This window comes from Lampris incognitus, chromosome 10 (genome assembly GCF_029633865.1).
Source record: "Lampris incognitus isolate fLamInc1 chromosome 10, fLamInc1.hap2, whole genome shotgun sequence".
NCBI classification, from domain to species: Eukaryota; Metazoa; Chordata; class Actinopteri; order Lampriformes; family Lampridae; genus Lampris; species Lampris incognitus.
In genome coordinates, this window is record NC_079220.1 from 11,065,275 (window position 1) to 11,086,342 (window position 21,068).

At 43.6% G+C, this 21,068-nt stretch overlaps 1 protein-coding gene across 3 annotated transcripts; it reads left to right on the forward strand.

The window, feature by feature from the left end:
• The first annotated feature begins 101 nt into the window (after positions 1–101).
• On the forward strand, positions 102–19,673 carry ilf3b (interleukin enhancer binding factor 3b). 3 transcript variants are annotated; one of them, XM_056287345.1, is made up of 18 exons: positions 102–186; positions 3,689–3,771; positions 4,455–4,678; positions 5,177–5,351; positions 6,174–6,321; positions 7,815–7,906; positions 9,083–9,178; positions 9,553–9,664; positions 9,816–9,913; positions 10,001–10,112; positions 11,324–11,437; positions 12,010–12,215; positions 12,326–12,511; positions 12,614–12,895; positions 13,109–13,241; positions 13,330–13,377; positions 18,030–18,458; positions 18,588–19,673. In XM_056287345.1, the coding sequence occupies exons 2-18, from the start codon at positions 3,769–3,771 to the stop codon at positions 18,698–18,700; spliced, it is 2,571 nt and encodes an 856-aa protein (XP_056143320.1). In that variant the 5' UTR covers positions 102–186; positions 3,689–3,768; the 3' UTR covers positions 18,701–19,673. The 3 variants fall into 3 exon arrangements, with proteins under 3 accessions (XP_056143320.1, XP_056143318.1, XP_056143321.1); XM_056287343.1 differs by having other exon boundaries at positions 113–186; positions 3,684–3,771; XM_056287346.1 differs by lacking the exons at positions 18,030–18,458; positions 18,588–19,673 and adding an exon at positions 13,939–17,478 and having other exon boundaries at positions 113–186; positions 3,684–3,771.
• Positions 19,674–21,068: the final 1,395 nt, after the last annotated feature.

A 21,068-nucleotide genomic window follows, 5' to 3' on the forward strand; every position in this document is an offset into this window, starting at 1 on the left:
ACACAAATTATTCGCTGAAATAGACCAGCTACACCCCTACGCTTTATTTTCCTCGTTAGCCATTGGCTGCGTTCGAAGTGACGTCCTCCCTCTGCTCAATCAGCGTTGAGGTTGTGGGGCTACTGGGAGTTTCCGACGGCTGTAGCGCACGTCTATCCAGGGGAGCGCTTACTGTGTAGCACGACGGTGAGACAAAACATTTCATTTAAATACGATATATATACACACTACAGTTAATGTTAACACAATCTTTTATAGGTTCAGTATCAATTTTGCGTAAACTAAACGGCGATTAATCAAGGCCGATTTTTTTTATATTGCCCTACGCTTGGATGCACCCTCAGGCTTTGTTCTTTCACTAACAGCTAGCTTGCTGTCCGCTAACGCTAGCGGAGTTCTCGATGGGGTTATTTTCGCGACCATTTTGGTGTAATCCGGCGAAGGCTGTCGGAACGGGGTCTAAATTTGCGTTTTTATTTACGTAAGATAAAAAAAATGCCCTCGAAACGGGTGGACAGTGGCACCAAATAAGCCCTCGGCACGGGTTAACCAGCATAGCTTGTTAGCCGTTGAATGCCGTGGTTAGCGTCCCTAAAAGCCACAGTCAAACACCGTTTACAAAAAATGGCGCCTGTAAATTCTGACGAACCTTTTTGTTCGTGGAGGCAAGTACCCGAAACGCGGCTTTCTTTAACTTCGTATTAAATGGGATCATTAGGTGATGCGATGTTGTAGCATTCATTAGCTAGTTAGCTTAAAATGATTGACTTGGAGGTTAGCAAGCAAGGCCTTGCACAGTGTCTCAAAAATTTGGTGACGGAATGGCAAACACACATGTTAACTATGTCGACTGATTTACTTGCTGGTTATGCTGCCATTTAATCTCCAACATTAACGTGTACCAGCCGTAGATTTGGGGGGGGGGTTTACTGCCAAGATATTTTGATTAACTTGGATCATGCACCCAACTGGATGCTGTCACGATAAAGGAACATGGCAAATTTTGATTAAGTCTTGCCAATCCAGTGACTTGATACATGAAGTGGGTTTTATCCCCAGTTTTTACCAACAGTATTTCAATGTTTTGTTCTGTTTTTTTTTTTTTTTTTTTTTGCTTGATTTCCTGATTACATATGGATTAACTAGAATAACAATGGCAATGTGTTCTCTGTTCATAGAGGATTGGGGAATAGTTGCAATCACAGCATTGCAATTTGCATATGAAACCAATCGTTTTCGATCGTTATGCCACTGTATTGTTTGTAAAGGTGGGGATACCTGCAGTCAGGTGAGACTGAAGAGAAACGTTTCTCTCAAACGCTGTGTTCAGATGGACTGATTCAACTTTCTGTGATTTCGTTATCTGGATTATTGAGCATGCATAAAGACGCCTAGTTAAGAGTCTGAACTCATTATTACACTTAAATTGTTTTAACACTTATTTTTGCCAGTAAAGCTGATTGGTCGTTCCTCCTCACACTTTTGAGTTGATTATTTTAAAAGTAGATAAAATTGTAAAATGTACGGCTCATTGCTAAATCCTTTAGTCGTGTATTGTTTTGTTGAGGGTAGTCTTTATTTAAAGATCACTGTTTAACTGGGCCTGGTATTCTAGATCTTTTCTAAAAAAAACAAACAAACTGAGCACAGTGACCCAGTGGTTAGCATTGCCTCACAACAAGAAGGTCCTGGGTCCGAACCCCAGGCCGTCCCATCTCCTTTCTGTGTGGAGTTTGGATGTTCTCCCCGTGTCTGCGTGGGTTTTCTCCAGGTGCTCTGGTTTCTCCCCTACCATCAATCAAGTTGCATTTTTATAGTGTTTTTTTAGCTGCAACAGCCACTCACCGCGCTTCAAAGACATGCACGTTGGGGTTAATCGGTCTTTCGGACTGGGGCCGTTTCCAAGGGCAACGCGACGCCGGGCGCCATTTTCCGAGGATCAGAGGCATTGTTTACGTTAGCATAAGCGTTACCTAGCTAACGTTAACGCTATGGATCGTTAATCGTTCGTTTGTAGCGAGCTAAATCGATATTAGCTAACTCAAATCGTATCCAAGTACAACGTTAGCCAACGTTAACATCATCCATCTAACGCAGTTAGACAGTCAGTTTAACAGTTCTGTGCCTGTGATGGCACGTGTCCATAGGGGCGTGTTTGGACGCGAGGGGACGGGCCGCCTTGCACGCTTGCTGGCGTGCCACCAGGCGGTGACACGATAGATGATTGACGGGCGCTCTCGTTCCCGGAAAAATCAACACCAATACTGAAATCCAATGGGATGTTTTCCCGGCTTTATTTTTAACATTGGAGGGATAGTAATAATGTATAAATACGGGATCGTTTGCATAGCCCACTGTCGTCTGCCGTGGACAGAAGAAGAAGACATTCATCATTGCCCTGCTTTATTTACGGTAAAAGAGGTACCAACTCCGCCGCCGCCGGTTCTGGGTTCACCCGATCCTCCAGACCCGCAAACAGAACGGCGAGTACCACCGGTTGGTGCGGGAGCTTCGCCTGGACACTTCCGGGCTGCACCTGATTGGACGGACGCTTTCACTCGTTGGGCGGTCCTCGGTATCTGCTCCCCGGATTTCAAAACGGATCAACATGGCGGCCACGTCGTATACGATCTCATTTTACAGCTAAACAAGTACATTCAAACATGTTTCTGAAAACATTTCATGCGGTAGACGGGCAACGCAGAAACAGAATCTTGCTTCATATTTGATCAACACCCCCTAGTTTGATAGTTTGATCGGAGTATCGCGAGCTGGACGCCTTGCTGCTGCGTGCTCCTGATTTGCATAAAGTAGACTAGGCCTCAGCTTTATGCAAATGAGGAGCGGGCGACGTACGCCCCGTCTCTCGAAACTCCCCGCGACGCTACCAGAATGCATTGCAGGGCGTCCTACATAGATGATGAATGGGAAGCGTGCAAATCACGGATCCTGTGGACACATAGCATGAGACTGTACGGTAACGTGCAAAGAACACAACATTGCCGCCGAAATGTATTTGAACGTGATCGATTTGCGTCTCTGCTGCAGCCCAGACCATCCTGCACCTCTTGGTTAAGGTTCTTTCCTTGGGTCTATGTTCTTTCCTTCGTTTCTCTTCCAAGAAGGGAAAGGAAAAAAAGCGTAACCCATTCTCATCGGTCTTTCGGACTTGGGCCGTTACCAAGGGCAACGCGACGCCGTGCGCCATCTTCCAAGGATCAGGAAGGCATGGTGACATCACGACCGAAAGACCGATACTTGTGCCAGTGTCCCTGACCCAGGCAGTGGAAAGAAGACCTGGATTTGGTCCCCGGGCGCTGCAGCTGCCCACTGCTCCCATGCAATAGGATGGGTTAAATGCAGAGAACAAATTTCATTGTAACCTGTACAATGACAAAATAAAGTGGCTTTCTTTTTCTTTCTTTCGTCCCTTCTGATATAGAAAGCATTTAGTAGTTCCTCCTTCTGAGATAACATCACTAACATTTTCCGTTAGTACAAGTCTTGAACAAGCTTCACCACATAATTGTCTTCATTGAGATTATTCCAAAATAAATCGGTCCGTGAACAGGAAAATTAGGTTGTTTGAAAATGTAGTCTACTTTTTCACAGTTGTCTACAACGTTAAGAACAAAAAACTGACTTGTTTCAAATGATTTACTTTTTTTTTTTTTACTCTACAGAGCAGGATATTGGTATTTTGTTACTGCGAAGACCTTCATTGCTGCCATTTCCTGAACAAAAGAGCAGTTGCACTCCAGAGTGACCATGGTAACAGTTTTACATGGGTTTGCAGTTGTTTCATATTATGGGTGTGAATGGGCTTGTTGGTCTGTAAAATAAAATAAAAATAAAACACTTGGGAACAGTCCAGATGAAACATGTAGTGCTACATGCACAGGGTCCAAAATAATAAATTACATGCCACTTGAACATTATACAAAGTCACAGGGCTGATCATGCCAGCATGTATACAGCAGCCTGCGGTTTTAAAACACATTGTACAGCTTCCAGTTCACTGCACGTCTGCGAATTAGTTTGGCTTGTGTCTGGCTTCACATGCTGTGACTCATACTCCCTGACTTGTTTGTACTGGTAGTGGCTCTATTATGTTTTTAGATTTTATTTCATTTAAGAAAAACAAATCATCTGGACTAGCTGTATAATGATGTAAACCTGCTAAATTGGTGTCAGTCATTTCTCGCCCTTTCATCTCAGAGTGTATTGTACTCTTAATATTTATGAGCTATTAGAGGTGGATGTTAGTAGTCATTTTGCTGGATTTGTTTCGTTAGCGGGGTTATTGACTGGCATTGATTGTCTTTACAGTAATGTTTGGTATCTAGTGTAACCGCATTTTCTCATTTCTAGGCTACTAATTGCTCACTCTCTCAGTCATAGTATGCTCCTCTATGTTTGTCCCATATTATAATTCTCACCTTTTCCATTCTAAGCCTCCTCCAATGCGCCATCGCTCAATGCGCATATTCATGAATGATGACCGCCATGTGATGGCCAAGCACTCAGCCATCTACCCCACTCAGGAGGAGCTAGAAAGCGTTCAGAACATGGTGTCCCACACAGAGCGTGCTCTCAAGTCTGTCTCTGATTGGCTGGATGAACAAGAGAAGGAGTCATCCAGGTCTGACTCAGATACCACTGAGACTGAGAAAGAAAGGTTAGGTGATCTAGAATGTCAATCCTTATATGTGCTTGGTAGATGTGAAAATACTTTGTCAGTAGCCTGTCAAAGTGAGTTTTCATTGAGTGTTATATATGTGTAATGGGTTTTTAATGGCGTTTTCCCCCTACTATTTTGCTTTAAGTTAGGTTTTCCGAATTTTCTTTTCACTAATGGCAAGAACCCCAAGTTGAATGCACTTTAAACCACGGAGCCCTATTTGATTAAGGTTTTATCACAAAGACCACAGTCTGAATACTTTTTGATATCTGACTTGTAGGTGGGGAGACAACGAATTGAATACCCTGATTACAGAATGAATTCTGTGTATTCTCTTTGCGCTCGCTCCAACTGAATAATGTATGATTGGGCAATATGGAGAATATAATTTACTTAATGTCTTCTAGTTCCTGGACCCCAGTGTAGGGACTGCATCTTAACGTTTGTTTATTCTCGTCCTGATTCTTATAATCCCTAAATGATTTGTTTATACAGTGAACCCAAGGAGCAGGCCACCCGCTCTTTGCGTGGGGTGATGAGAGTGGGCCTGGTGGCCAAGGGCTTACTTTTGAAGGGGGATCTAGACCTGGAGCTGTTGCTTCTCTGTAAAGAGAAGCCCACTATCAGCCTGCTGAAGAAAGTGTCAGAGAACCTTTCTGTGCAACTCCAGGTAGGTGCATCTGTAATGATTATTTCTATGCATAATGGCATGAAGGAAGCAGAGATGCAAGCCTAAAGATTTGTGTTTTTGTTTTAATTTACTGGCACCTTTGGTGGTAGCAGTGGGTGTGCTCCCAAAACTTGACTGGCACAGTGCTGGTTTGTGTCTGATGGGTGTGATTTTCACACCATTTAAGTTAGGCACACAAAATAGGACATGCACCTTGTGCCTACCTGAGTTGGTGACTAGAGTGGCAAGTATGCACAGTATACTGTGTCTTACAACAGTGAGGCAAGCAATTGAGACAGGTTTAAAAAAAAAAACCAATTCCTTTTCCATGGCATCCATATGGAAAAGTTATTGTATTGAGACAACTTAAACTCAACAAGGAGCATTACCACACTATCTTCAATTGTTTGATTATTGGCATAATTCATCAGCACTGAATAGTAAACATACCAGAGCCAAGAGTTCCTGTCATGTCAAGTGCAATTGGTCTTAAGTGTGCAACAAGTAGATCACCAATGGTGCTGTGAATAAATGGGATTTAGAATATAGCCATATCACTCAGCATTAACTAAGGTTACTTGATAAGTGTTTTTTGTTAGGAGATCTCAATTCTCAGTGTGTAAACAACCTCAAGGATACTGTTGAACAGGTTCTGGGAATAAAACTTTTTCCAGGAGTGGTTAACGATACAAAGAACCTTGAAATGGTTTTGTCAGCAATTTTAAACTGAGCAAAGATGCAGTCATGTCTCCTGTTTTTCAGGTTATCAATAGAACAAATTGTTTTGTCGACCTTTCCTTTCTTCCTCCTCAATTTTTGTAGTCAATCACAGAAGACAAGTATGTGGTTAGCCAGCAAATCCGTGATGCCACCATCGTCATCAAGAACACCAAGGAGCCTCCCCTCACCTTAACTATCCACTTGACGTCCCCCCTAGTCCGTGAGGAGGTGGAGAAGTTGGCTGCCGGAGGTAAGTTCTCACACGAGGGACGCAGTCTTTCGCAGTGGGCCCCATTCCCTTGTCCCACCCCTCAAGCAAGGAGGCCAAACAGGCAGGCAACCAGGCTAGACAGATATTGTTTATTGGGCCTTCAATGGAGCTAGGGGATATGAATGAATGGTCAAAGATTGAAAGTATGCTATGCTTATAGCTCTTAAGTCGCTCTCATAGTTCCATGTAATGTAACTACATTTTTGATGGCCCAATATACAGTATAGGAAAGGTAGTTCCATTGTCTGCTTAAGACTTGGCTTTCTCACGAACCCCCTTTATGGTCAAGGCACCAATCATATGAAGGCTTACTGAGAATTTAACAAAAAAAGACCACTTTAACTGCATGTGTTTTTTATATTGATAATGAACAGTTTGCATTGCAGCAAAAATGAGTAGCAAAGTATGTTGAAACTGACTTTGGATGCTAGGCCTAGCAGTGGGCTATAAACTGTCTGATATTTCTTGGCAGGCAGGCTTATGGTTATAGATAATGGTGAGGGACAATTTGTCTCTGCGTGACTTGATGCTGTGTTTGCCTTGGCAGTCAAAATCCAGAAACTTGACTGCAAAGTTAGGCAGAAATCGATAAAGGCTTTGCAAATGACATGGATAATAGGTGCAATTTGACATTTTGGAAATCACAAAATAATGGTATGTTGATGGTAGCAATACTATGAGAGTAAAATACCCAGTGACCTACCTTCATTTGACATTCTCAACAAGGGTGAGGGTATCCGCTTGCCAGGTGTTGACCCTTCACTTTATCTATAACTCAGTGCCAACAATGAAGCCCAGTTTGGGTCTCTTAAGCCATCAGTTTTGCTGCAGTGTGGACTTGTTTTGATATCCTTTTTTTGTGCATCTGATAACTGCTGCCTGTGGTTCCAATTCTGATTCTCTCTGTCAAGCCTTCTAGTTTGTCAATTTTAGGGACGCTGGACCTTTGACCAACTGGCCGCTCTCTGTCTCGGAAGGGGCTAAGTGCAGTATACCCAGTATAGGGGCAAAGGGGAGGGGCTCTGCCTCCTATTTATGAAAGAAAAGAAAAGCACTCAGACCTGAAAGTGCTGGCATTGAGGCATATGTTTCACTTAATATTGAATTAACTATGGAGAGACAACCTCCCTTTTGATACAGCCATTTTATTCCTACATATATGCATAATTGTCTTTCCATGTACTGGATTTTTGACAATTTTCCATACACTTAAGAGAGGTTACTACCCACTTCACAACAGTCAATGTTAATGTCACCCCAGTGGGTTTTAACTATAATCACTGTATGCTAGACCATACAAAGCATATTAACTGGGAGGTTGAGAGTGTTTGGTGGTTCTCCAGTGGAGGGGTCCCCCTCCCCTTTCCTCTCCTGCCTGTGGTTTGGGAAGGCTGCCTGTGTTCCCCCTGGCCGGCTGACAGAACTCCCCTTGGTCAAACTGTACCTTGTCTTCTTATTCCATCCGCCAATAGAAACGCTTTCAGTCAACGATCCTCCGGATGTTCTGGACAGGCAGAAATGCCTACGTGCCTTGGCGTCTCTCCGCCACGCCAAGTGGTTTCAGGTTTGCATTTTGTCTTTATTTGTCTTTAAAACAAAAATAGTTTGATATATTTTTATGCTGTATGTTTTGTTTTGTCTCTTATTTCAGTGTTCGATGTGCTCTTTCCTTTTTTTTTGAAGTGTTTTCTTCTAGTAGTAATACTTACTGATTGGTATGAGCGTTTCTAAGGAAACCTTTGTCATTTCATTGTTGTAGAGTTGCTTTGCTCACTTAACAGGTTCTATTGCAGTGCCATTCTAAAGAAGTCCGTTGCTGCTTCTTAGTACCCAAGTCCAACAGTCTTCCTGACGCTCATTGGCATTAACAGCTGCTTAATTCAAATTAATAAAAATAAAGATGTGGGACTAATATATATCCAGGTGCAATATTTCTACATCTTGGTCTTGGTGTGAGTGAGAAGTCTTTTTTCATATTGACACAAGCTACTTGTAGAGCGTTTTCTGCTGTACCATTCTGTTGTGTGGAAGAGAAAGATGGCATTGAACCATGTTGATAATTAGCTGTCATTATTGTGGCCTGTCTCATCTTTGGCTCTCGTATTTGAACAATCAGTGCTCCATCTCTGCAGCTTGTTCACACAGAGTATGTGGCCTTGATTATTCCCCATGCTCTCTGGCTGTGTGTCAGGTTTGTATGCATGTGAGAGAGAAAGACACAAAGGCCGCAGGAATATTGCACCTTTTTAGTTTTTTTATTTAGACAGTCACTGTTCTCATGGTATTCTTTAAACCATAACCCACTGTAAATGAATATCGCTGAGTATCATTTCATGCAGATCGTAATGACTGTTTGTCCATTAAAGTTGGTCTTGAAGAAAATTATCTTTCACTTCTTCCTTCCTGATCTAAAATCATAAGTGTGTTTCCCAAACATAACAGAAATTTGCCATCTCTGTCATAACTGTATGCTCGATCACAGCGGCAATTGACTTGTAATCGTGAGTGTGAATATTTGATCACAAGTAGGTTTTTCCAACAAGGTGATCAAACGTTTTTCTATCCTCCAGCATTCCTTCTTTGCACTTTTTATCATTTCAACCATAATGACAACGCTAAGCTGTCATAGTTTATGTGGCTTTATTTTCATTTGAAAGAGTATCTGTCTTGTATATCTTTTCTAAAGTCTTCCTCTTTGGCTAAGGTTCCTACCTGCCCCCCTCCCTGCTTGTGTCCCCAGGCCAGGGCCAATGGGCTGCGCTCCTGTGTCATCGTCATCCGCATCCTGAGGGATCTGTGCTCCCGTGTCCCCACATGGGCCCCACTTCGTGGCTGGGTGAGTCACTGAATCGGTGCTCTCAGCATTCGAGCCGCCAGCTGTTGTAGATGGCCTCCTTATCCCGGTTGAGCTAATGTTTTTAGCTCTAATTTTAGCCAGCTGAATCTTATGTTTCAAAATGGTTTGTGACAACATTAGTTAGGCTTGCAGTTTGGTTACTCAATATAAATAAACAATTTTTATCAACCTTTACTTGTCTTTTTGATTTATCATCAGTTGTGCTTGGATATACAATGACAAGACCACTGTCACTGTTTTAAATGTCATATGTAATTTATGATAAACTGTTCTAGGAGGGTTTTTTTTTGTGACCTAGATTCAATATACATACGTGAACAAAATGTCGTCTCATACTCTGTCTTGCCGTGCAGCCTCTGGAGCTGCTCTGTGAGAAAGCCATTGGCACTGGGAACCGTCCTATGGGGGCAGGAGAAGCTCTACGGAGAGTTTTGGAATGTCTGGCCTCTGGAATACTTATGTCAGGTATGCTCCAAGCTCCTGGGCCTCTCTGACAGGTCATCATGGGGTCATTCCTCCATAGATATTGCTGTGATTTAGATTACAGTTGCAATTTTATATTTTGCGTAACAAGAACAGTCTATAACAGATGTCATTCTGTTTCTGGTGTCTGTAGACTGTTCTGGAATCTGTGATCCATGTGAGAAAGAGCTGACGGATGCCATTGGTCATCTGGATCGCCAGCAGAGAGAGGACATTACTCAGAGTGCACAGGTATGTAGCCTGTGCATGTATATATGAGACGGTGTGTGTTCGCACTGCAGTGAATGCCAATTGAGATTTATTTCCCTTTGTCCTCAGCATGCCTTAAGATTGTCTGCATTTGGACAGCTCCACAAAGTGCTTGGAATGGATCCCCTTCCTTCTAAGATGCCTAAAAAACCCCGGAGTGAAACCCCCATTGATTACACAGGTATGCACAGTCTACTATCAGGTTCATCACACAGTCTGCTGCGAGGTTCACTGACCTCTCGTGGTATCATTCATTCATCATCAGCTGCTTCTCTGGGATCGGGTCGTGGTGGCAGCAAGCTAAGTAGGGAACTCCAGACGTCACTCTCCCCAGCAACACCCTCCAGCTCCTCCTGGGGGATTCCAAGGGGATTCCAAGGCATTCCCTGGCCAGATTGGACATGTAGTCCCTTCAGTGAGTTGTGGGTCTGCCCCGGGGTCTCCTCCCAGTTGGCCATGCCTGGTAAACCTCAAAGGAAGGAGCCCAGGAGGCATCCTAATCAAATACCCGAACCACCTCAACTGGCTCCTTTCAATGCGAAGGAGCAGCAGCTGTATTCCAAACTCCCTCAGGATGTCTGAGCTCTTCTTCCTGTCTCTAAGGCTGAGCCCAGACACCCTATGGAGGAAACTCATTTTAGCCGCTTGTATCCGCGATCTCACCCTTTCGGTCACTACCCAAAGCTCATGACCATAGGTGACGGAACGAAGATTGACTGATAAATTGAGGGCTTTGCCTTCTGGCTCATCTCCCTCTTCACCACAACGGTCCGGAACAACGCCCACATTACTGCTGATGCTGCACCAATCCGCCTGTCAATCTCCCGCTCCATCCTACCCTCACTCGTGAACAAGACCCTGAGATACTTGAACTCTTTCACTTGAGGCGAGAACTCATCCCCAACCCGGAGGGAGCAATCCACCATAATCCAGTAGAGAACCATGGCCTCAAACTTGGAGGAGCTGACTCATCTCAGCCATTTCACACTCAGCTGCAAACTGCCCCAGTGTGGGCTGGAGGTCGCGTTTTGAGGAAGCCAACAAAACCACATAATCTGCAAAGAGCAGAAATGCAATTCTGAGGTTCCCAAAACAGACACACTCTTCACCTTGGCTGCGCCTTGAGATCCTGTCTATGAATATCACAAACAGAATCGGAGACAAGGGACAACCTTGGTGGAGTCCGACACCCACTGAAAACGTGTTTGACTTTGTGCGAAGATTGCGGACACAGCTCTCACTTTGCTTATACAAGGACCGGATGGCCTCTCATAGTATTAGTGGTTAATTGTGTGGTGTGATGTTTTTGTGTTACATAGACTTTAGACCTCGCTCATTAAGTCTTACCATGTTTTCATGGGTTTTAATGACATAATCTTGTGTGTGGTTTAGTGCAAATTCCACCCAGTACGACATATGCCCCACCAATGAAGAGGCCCATTGAGGAAGAAGAGGGAACAGATGACAAGAGCCCAAACAAGAAAAAGAAAAAGCTGCAAAAGAAATGTAAGTGCCTATGTGAATCATTGCCTTGTCTTTTTTCTCTTTTGTTCTTATTAGCTTGTGAAGTTAAAAATTTTGTGTTGCTGCCCCACAAAATGGTGACCTCTAGAATGATCCTGGTAGTTTTAAATTGGTAATCTCTGAATCTGGTTGCATTCTTTTTTGACTTCCCGTGAGTCATTTCGAAACCGACAACTAGTTTGTCCACCACAACACCAGAGCATGGAGCATTTGTTCTGCCTATACTCTGCTTAACCAACCACTACTGGGTGACTTAGAATATGTCAGTACATGTGTTATGCTTGGGTTTTTTTGCCAGGGATGTGGCCACAGGTACACATGTTTGTATTTCTATATTTTACTGCAAATGTAAGGATTCTCATCAGTGGGCGATAGGCTTAATTGACATTGTGTGACCTCATTCAGGGAATGATAGTAACTTAATGGGAATGTATTAATGTGGGAATCTGTGAGATTGTTACTTTAAATAATAGAATGTCTCGTGGGTGTTTACTGTTGCTGTTTGTCATTTTCATGCATTTGGTAATGGCGTGTCTTTCTCTCCAAAACCCAAGCCCCCGATGAGAAGTCTGAGCCTGCTCAAGCCATGAACGCCCTCATGCGGCTGAACCAGCTGAAACCAGGTCTCCAGTATAAGCTTATATCCCAGACTGGCCCTGTTCACGTTCCAGTTTTTACCATGGCTGTGGAAGTTGATGGTAAGACATTTGAAGCCTCAGGCCCATCCAAACGCACTGCCAAGCTGCACGTAGCTGTAAAGGTGAGCACAATTGCCCATTTGATTTGCCACAGAATGTTGAGTTTTTGGATGAACTTTGGCATTTATTCCCATGTAGTTAACCTGCAATAAATCTGCCTTTATAATCACAGGTTCTGCAGGACATGGGCCTGCCCACTGGGGTGGATCTAAAGACTGCTGAACCAGTAAAAACAGAAGAGGTGGTTGCAGCAGCAGTAGCTGCCACCGTTGAAGAGTCAAAACCAGTGGTAATTCCTGCTGAGCCTAATCCGGCTGCCACAGGAACAGTCAAAACAGAAACCACAGAAACGGCAGAGGTACAAAACTGCTACTGGTCTGTCAGAAGCTAACACAGAATGCATGAAGAGTTTTGGTTTTTCCTTTCAGAGCCCTTACTCTTATGTCCCTCTTTCCCTCAGAACGCTCGCCAACAGGGACCAATCCTGACCAAACATGGCAAGAACCCCGTGATGGAGCTGAATGAGAAGCGCCGTGGCCTGAAGTATGAGCTTATCTCTGAGACTGGTGGCAGCCATGACAAGCGCTTCGTCATGGAAGTGGAGATTGATGGCCAGAAATTCCAGGGCACAGGATCCAATAAGAAAGTGGCAAAAGCATATGCTGCCCTGGCTGCTTTGGAGCGACTATTCCCTGAAGGTTCGGTGACTGAGGCAGCTAAGAAGAAGAAAGGTCCACCCATGGTAGGATTGCTAATTGTTCTATTATTATTCATCTGCTACTGTCAAGCATCCCTATCCAGCAATAATGCTGGGGAAAATTTTTTGATCTCTAAGGTGAATTTTAGTCCAGACCATCAGGCACTGAAACTTTTATTAATTGCTTGAATGTAGCCTAATTTATGTGGCAGAGTAATTTCAAAATGTTAGCTAATTTTTGTTATCTTTTTTGTTCAGCACCCCCCAAACTATGGTGTGATGGGAGGACCAGCAGGCTGTGATGCAGGCAATCTCAGAGGGCGAGGTAGAGGAGGACGAGGTCGTGGAAGGGGTAGAGGCTTCAATAACGGGGGAGGCTACAGTCAGGGAGGTAAAAAGAAATTATCTTTATAATCCTGACACAGTGGCACTTTGCCTTTGTTTCAAAGCCTCACATTAACTTTGTGTCATCTGACCAGGTGGATTCGGAACTTATGGATATGGGAATAATGCTAACTCTGGATACAGTGAGTATTTACTTCCTCTTCACATTCTTACTTAGTTTAACTAGGTAAAAAACTGTTTGAGTTGCATTTAGAATCTACTAATGCAAAATACAAGCAATTCTTTCCGCATATCAGCCCATATGTTCACAGAATATGAAAATATCAAATGTGCTGGAACAGGATTTTCCAAACGTGTGCTGGCATACTTTTTGTAGAATGTAGCCTCTCGGTGAGTACTACAGGCTCATTCTTAAACTATTGTAGAGACTCTTACAAAGGTCAAGTATATTGGGATGTTCCCAGCTCAATGATTTTACATTTCTCTGCTTTAAGCCACAGGAATCGATCTGTTTTTGACATGCCCCTTATATGAGCACCCATTCCTAGAAGCCTGTTCTGAGGACCTACAGGAGTGACAGGAGCAGAGAAATCTAAAACGCCCACCAACCAAAAGAAAAAAATTAGTTTAAAAACAATTTGACCAAAGAAACCAGTGACAACTGCCTCTTTTATGGCAGACAAAATAAACAACAAATCTAATTTTGCTATTTTTTCCCTTCTCTGCCCTGTCTCACTCTTTAGGTGACTTTGTCTCAGACTGCTATGGCTACCACGAGTTTGCAACATAGATCCTCCCCATTGTTTAGAAAATCAAAAACAAAGCTGTAGAAAGGACAGAAAAATGGACAAAAAACTATATTGATCCAGCAGCATCACGAACACCCTTCACTACAAGTCCACAGCCCTGGGAATACAGTCACAGCCACCCTTCTTTCCTGTTTGGCCAATCCACATGTTGTGTCTCAACACTTCGGAGAGATGAGAGCATGTAGCCATAGTCACCTTCCATTCCCTCAGCTTCTGCTATGGATGTATCTGAACACCAGGATCTTTCCAAAACTGCAGACTTGATTTACAACAGAATGCCCCCAATTTGTGGATTGGGAGCAAGGTTTTGCTCTTACTGGCTGGTGTGGGAGTTGTACAGCTACTACCTATTGGATGCTGTGAGGACCATTACAGACTGGTTTCAAATGGGTTTTGCTTCCATACTGTTTACTCAAAAAGAAATGCAGAAATCCTCTGTGGCTGGTCATATTTCGATACGTTGATGCCTTTTCCTCACTTTCCCGTCATTTTGTTAATGTGTTTTGTTATTTTTAAGGAAGGCCACATTGTGTCCTATGTGCTGTTATCCATATCAACAACACCACTAAACCCATGGCTACTGAATGCATGACGAGTACGCTATTAGTCTTTTAAAGTGTTGAATGTTTGCTAACCACAGTATTATCTGTGCAACAGCAGTAGTTATGAACGGTATTTGGTTGTCAGGATAAAACGTTTGCACAAAAAGACAGAAATTGAGTCTGTTGTAAGTTTGCCAAGGGAAAAAGTTTTGGTTTTAGTTATGTCTTTATGCATGCTCAATAATCCAGGTTAGAAGATCACAGGAAGTTGCATCAGTTCATCTGGACATGTTTACTGAGCAAGAGAAATGCGAGACATTTAATCCCTCCGTTGTCAAGTTGCTGAGCTTTTATTTACAGAGAGGGGGCGCAAAAAGAACAGAACAGCCAAAGAAGATATGTGATGAGAATGGCATTGCCTTTGTGAAACTAGGGAGTTTCACAACATCAGATGGTCTTCATGGAGGCAAGAGACTTGAAAATATGGAGGCTATTACCTGCCATTCAAATTCAAGTGGCTACAAGTGATGACAGTGACCTAAAACATATCTGCACAGGGCGTTATTCAGTGTTTCCTAGCCAACACGCTTGACACTGGAACCATTTAACAGTTCACCTCCCTCAGGTTCCAGCAAGATAAAATTGACCATTGGTGAATGCAAAGATGAGCTCATGGTAGTTGCTTTACAGTGAAGGCAAGTGCAGGAAAGAGACTTTCAAATGCCGATGCTGACCGGGACAAGGCTGATGTATTGAGAGGTCTTATTCATGAGTTTGAAAGCAGATATGAATCCCTTAAGTCAGTGTTTCCCAACCCAGTCCTCAAGGACCCCCTATCCTGCAGATTTTCTTTGCAACCCTGAATAGGTACCTGTTTGTAGTTCTTCAACCAATCAGCAATGAATTATGTCAGATGTTGCAGACCTTGCATAATTAAGTGCTGTGAGATGATTGGTTGAGTAAGTACAAGCAGGGCTACCTATGCAGGGTCACAATGAAAATCTGCAGGATAGGGGTTCCTTGAGGACTGGGTTGGGAAATGCTGCCTTAAGTCATGTGATCAATTTTTGATCCTTCAACTTGGCTTCAAGAAATGCAAGACCTCCACAGTTTTGGCAACACAGCACTTACTAACATCCTCCAGAAATATGAGGCCAGCTTGTCTGTTGAGAGACTCCACTGAAAGAGAATGGATGCGTTTAAAGCAAGCAGGAAAACGTTTGGCGGCCTCTTTGTATGACTTGGTCAACAAAGTGAAGATAAGCAATCCAGATAGTTACTCCAATATTCATAAAGTCCTTCTGTTGTCCCTTACACTGCCCTTGAGCAGTGCTGCCTGTGAGAGGGGACTTTCACATCTCAGTATAATAAAAAGCAAGTACAGATCCCACCTGTCAGACTCTCGCCTCTCATCCCTGATGCACATCCATTTGTCTTAAGATGACAACAGTCTTGACCCGAAGCAAGCTGTTGACTTATGGATGCAAACAGCTCATCACAGACTCAACCAGGGAGAAAAAAGTAGGCCTCCATCCTCATCTACCATGTTTGAAAGAGAGGAAGACAGTGAGGAGAGCAGTCAGCAGGGTAGTGATGACGACAGCTTGTAGGATAACTGTGCCGTGTAAAGACTGAGTACCAAGCAACATCTCCAGCTGCTCCCTTGAGAACCAGACCAAAAAAGTTAAGTGCACCCCTGCTCATACAGCATATAACAGCTGCCCAAGCGTAAACCAGTTGTGATTACGTATGCGGCAGGAGTACCTGAAGAGTCGAGACATGTATTTTTCAAACCTCGCGTCTCAGTTGCTTTCATTTCCCAAAACACACTATTCCAGAAATTAGTCCACCCCAAGGATAGGGTACCCCGGCACAAACGGAGCAATACAGTGTACGGGTGTAAGTGCCAGGAGGATTGCTGTGACTCGTACATCAGGGAAACAAAACACACTTGCCAAGAGGATGGCGCAACACAGAAGCGCTAACGCGTCACTCCGCAGTCTACACCCATCTACAGGCTAGTGGCCCTTCCTCCTTCAAGGATGAGGATTTGCCCCTTGATGGGGAGGAACACTGGTTTGAACGGGGGGTCGAGACAGATGAGGGACGAAGTAGGGCTGTCAATGAATATTCCAAATTTGACTATATAACCGAATTGTAAAAAAACAGAACAAAAACATTCAAATGTGAAATTTAATAGTCGTTTGTGGGGGGGGGGGAGCACTACTGTGGCTGTCTGCCTCGCGAATTCTCGTGAGAGCCTTGGCCGCTGCGCTGACTACGCTGCATGACAGACAGGAGTTGGCTAAGAGTGCATTTGTCGCCATCTTAAAATGCTGTGATTGCAACCATTTCCAAGTCCTCTAAATAGTACACATTGCTGTTGAAACTAAAGTGGTCACAGCATTTTGCATATGAAACAGATTGTTGTTATCGGTCGTATGTTACTGTATTTATAAGGGTGGGGATACCTGCAGTCAGTTGAGACTGAAGAGTCACTTAGATGAGTGAAGAAACATTTCTCTCAGACGTTGTGACTGGATGAACTGATTCAACTTTCTGTGGTTTTGGTTTTAGTTATGTTATCGCTGTTTTTAATAAATGTGATGTTGGCATTCAGTTGTGTAACTCTGTTGTGGGATTTCAATATTGACTTAAGTGCACAACCATTGCAGGGTTTTTCCGTGGATGTATTATAGTAGTTCTACAATAATATATCCATAGGTTTTCCCTGGCTGAAATTAAGGCGGAGGTGGTACCATCCTGATCATGCGCACACACGTGCATGTGTACCGTGCCTTCAACTGGCTCAAGCAAACACTTTTCTTCTTTTACAAGCAACCTATTTTAGGAGTTCTAATCATTTTATGATTGAAGAAAATTACAATTATCACGTTAAAGCATGTTTTTTAAAAAAAATAAAGTTGCTCTGTTCAACATTCAATTAAATACAATAAATGCTGATGTGTTAATTTACACACTTAACAGCAAAGTTGTTTAAAATTAAATCAAATATAACATAAGCTATTGTTTACATTTAAAGTTCACATGGACCCTTTTGCAGTGTAGTTGAACATAAATGTACCATAAAAGCCTTTGCTTTAATTTACACTTTTAATAACTGGAAAGTTCTGGAAAATTGCAGCTCTTCTTTTCCCTCTGGCAGTTTTGGCAGCGCCTTTCCAGGTGCGCTGTGCCGATTACGATACAGCGCCACCACATCGGCGACGGCGTAATGCCGCAATTGCAGTTAAAAATGACATCCACCGAGGGCAACGCTCATTAGAAAATAGTGTTTTTCATTAAGACACCCGTTGAGAGCTGGAGGCGGGACGGAATTTGACGGAGGCGGCCGCCTCGTAATTCTCTATGCAGGAAAACCCCTGCATTGTATTTTACTCAAAGCAATAGAGACCAACTTGTAGAAAACACACTGCTCTGCCTGTTTTAAACCTGATCCGTGTTGTTCTCTCAATTCACCAGATTACTACAACACCAGCACAAATGGAGGAGCTGGGGCATCAAACGCTCCATTAGGCGGCCCTTCAGCAAACCCAGCATCAGGGTCGGCACATGGTTCATATGGGTCATACTACCAGAACGATGGAGCCTATACTGCCAATTCACCTGCCACCAAAACTAATAAGAAACCCCCCATGCACCAGGGAGGGAAGTCAACCTTTCCAGGTCCCCCAGCACTGAGTGGCGGCTACCAGTCCAGCGCTTCCTCAGGGCAGGGTTCCTATAATCAGTATGGCCAGGGCTATGGCCAAGGAAAAAAGAATTTCTCCCAGAACCAGGGAGGAGGAGGAGGAGGAGGAGGAGGAGGAGGAGGAGGATACTCATATAGCACTGCCTACCCAAGTCAAGTTACTGGAGGAGCAGGGGGTGGCCAAGACTATAGCTATGAAGGTGAGATAAAGAGAACGCTTTTAACAGTTAAGTCTTTTTAGAAATATATTTTAGGTTCTTATATTGATTTTTTTCCCCCTATTACTATCACGGTAACATTTCCAGAACTGATAAATTCTGTTTTCATAGGCTACAACTCACAGGGGGGTGGCAACCATGGCTTTGGCTCCGGCCAAGGTCAATACCACAACCCAGTGGGCTATGGCAGAGGAGACCCCAACATGAATTACCAGTACAGATAGACTGTTTTGGTCCATTTCTGTACCATCTTGACCCATGATAACATCACCATCAGCACAAATCCACTGTCATGCCGCTTCCTTGTCTCAAGCTCTCTCCAAAGAAAGTGATTGACAGCTAGCCTTCGTTCAATGGCTTTTTAATGTTGCCTTCCCTGTGCTTTTGAGTTTCTATGTAGCAATTTTGGTCAATAAATGGAAAATCTGTATATTCTAGATAAGCTGATTTGTGGCTGAATTAAATGGTCTGTTTTAGTGGCTTGGTCTGTGTTAAGTCCTGTGTTTTACGGTTTTTTTTTTTAATGTATCCCACCACTCCTAGCCCTCACCACCAACTGAATGGTGATGCTGCAGATTACTAATTTACCAGATAAGACTTTGTTTCGTTCCTGAAAAGAGACTGTATATAGCCACAGCTACGTAAGAAATGCTTGCTGTTTTTTTCATGTAATTTTGGCATACTTTGTTTATAAATTTATCTTGAATGCAAGGAAGTTGATTTGGTTCATCGAGATCCTTTATTGGGAGAAATGTTTCATCGCTCATCTAAGTGACTTCTTCAATCTCGACTTGCTGCAGGTATCCCCACCCCTCATAAACAATATGGTGGCATAATGACCGAAACGTGCGACTGGTTTCATGTGCAAGTTAATGGTAATTTGCATGTCATTTGTGGTTTCATATGAAGAAACTCATCTAAGAAGTCACTTAGATGAGGGACGAAACGCTTCTCTCAACAAACGTCTCCAGATGAACTGATTCAGCTTTCTGGGATTTCCTTTTCTGGATTTGTGAGCATGCATCAAGACGTGTATCTTAAATGATAGTTATTTTGATGACTGTTTGGGGGGCTACTGGGAAGACTTTTCAGTTATGTTTAATCTGCATTTCTGCTTTATGTAGCTTTGGGCAAGGTGGGACCTTTTCTTTTTAACAATGTGAAAGAATGTGTGTTTGTATGAATAAAGGTTTTTGTTTTGAAGAAAATGCCTTATTTTACATTTTGATCCGTTGAATCCGGTATTGACTGGATTGACTACTGTATTGATATGGACTTAATATGTTAATATGAGGATGTGTGTTGTAGTGGCTACGGGAAGATGAGCAGCACCTCTTCAAATATGAAAGTAAGGACGAGGAGGGGATGCTGTTGAATTTGAATGGGATCATTTTATTTTTCCAAAGGGAACGTCATACGTGTACAGCTGGCAAATCCCCCCCCCTTTTCTTTTTACCTCCCCATTGTACTTGGCAAATTACCCCATTCCTCAGAGCCGTCCCAGTCACTGCTCCACCCCCCTTTGCCTATCCAGGGAGGGCAGCAGGCTACCATGTCTCCTCTGATACATGTGGAGTCACCAGCCACTTCTTTTCACCTGACAGGAGTTTCACCAGGGGGACGTAGCGCGTGGGAGGATCACGGGATCACGCTACCCCCCCCCCCCGAACAGGCGCCCCAACCGACCAGAGGAGGCGCTAGTATACCCACATCTGGTTTCTCACCCGCAAACACAGCCAGTTGTGTCTGTAGGGACGCCCAACTAAGCCGGAGGTAACAGGGATTCGAACCACCGATCCACGTGTTGGTAGACAACGGAATAGACCACTAGGAAAACCAGACATAAGTGTCTTAGTAAGGTGTTGGGCCACCACAAGCCTCCAGAACAGCTTCAGTGCTCCTTGTCATAGACTCTACAAGTCTCTGAACTCTACTGGAGCGATGGAACACCGTCTTCCAAAAGAGATTTGGTGTTTTGGTGATGGTGGTGGAGAGCGCTGTCTAACACATCAGTCTAAAGCCTCACATAGGTGTTCAATTGGGCTGCGAACTAGTGACTGAAGGACGTAGCGTAAGATTTACATCATTTTCATACTCATCAAGCCATTCAGTGACCCCCCTCGTGACCTTTGGATGGGGCATTGTCATTCTGGAAGAGACCATTCCCATCAGCAGGCCCAGATTTGCAGTGTGGTGCCCTAGGGTGACCACACTTGAAGTACCCCCCTCCTTCCAGTTTACACATCCATCCATTGTCCAAACCACTTATCCTGCTCTCGGGGTCGCGGGGATGCGGGAGCCTATCCCAGCAGTCATTGAGCGGCAGGTGGGGAGACACCCTGGACAGGCCGCCAGGCCATCACAGGGCATAAAGACCATACATTTACATGAACTTATAGCTAAAATACAAGTTCAACACATACTACAGAAAAATGTAAGACCCAACCAAAAAACCTTACACCATAGATAGACATGAGCCTACAAATGCCATACTAGCCCTTACAGTGATAATGAAATCTGAATGCAACTCACGTCCCAGTGCAACACATCATGCTAAATATTATTTCTGTCATAAATGGCCTGTATGAGGCC

What these genes read in the sequence shown, in the direction of transcription:
- ilf3b (XM_056287345.1), top strand. An exon ending in ACTGAGACTGAGAAAGAAAG is followed by an intron (nt 4,679 to 5,176) that starts GTTAGGTGATCT and finishes TTGTTTATACAG; the next exon opens with TGAACCCAAGGAGCAGGCCA. An exon ending in AGCTGCACGTAGCTGTAAAG is followed by an intron (nt 12,216 to 12,325) that starts GTGAGCACAATT and finishes TTATAATCACAG; the next exon opens with GTTCTGCAGGACATGGGCCT.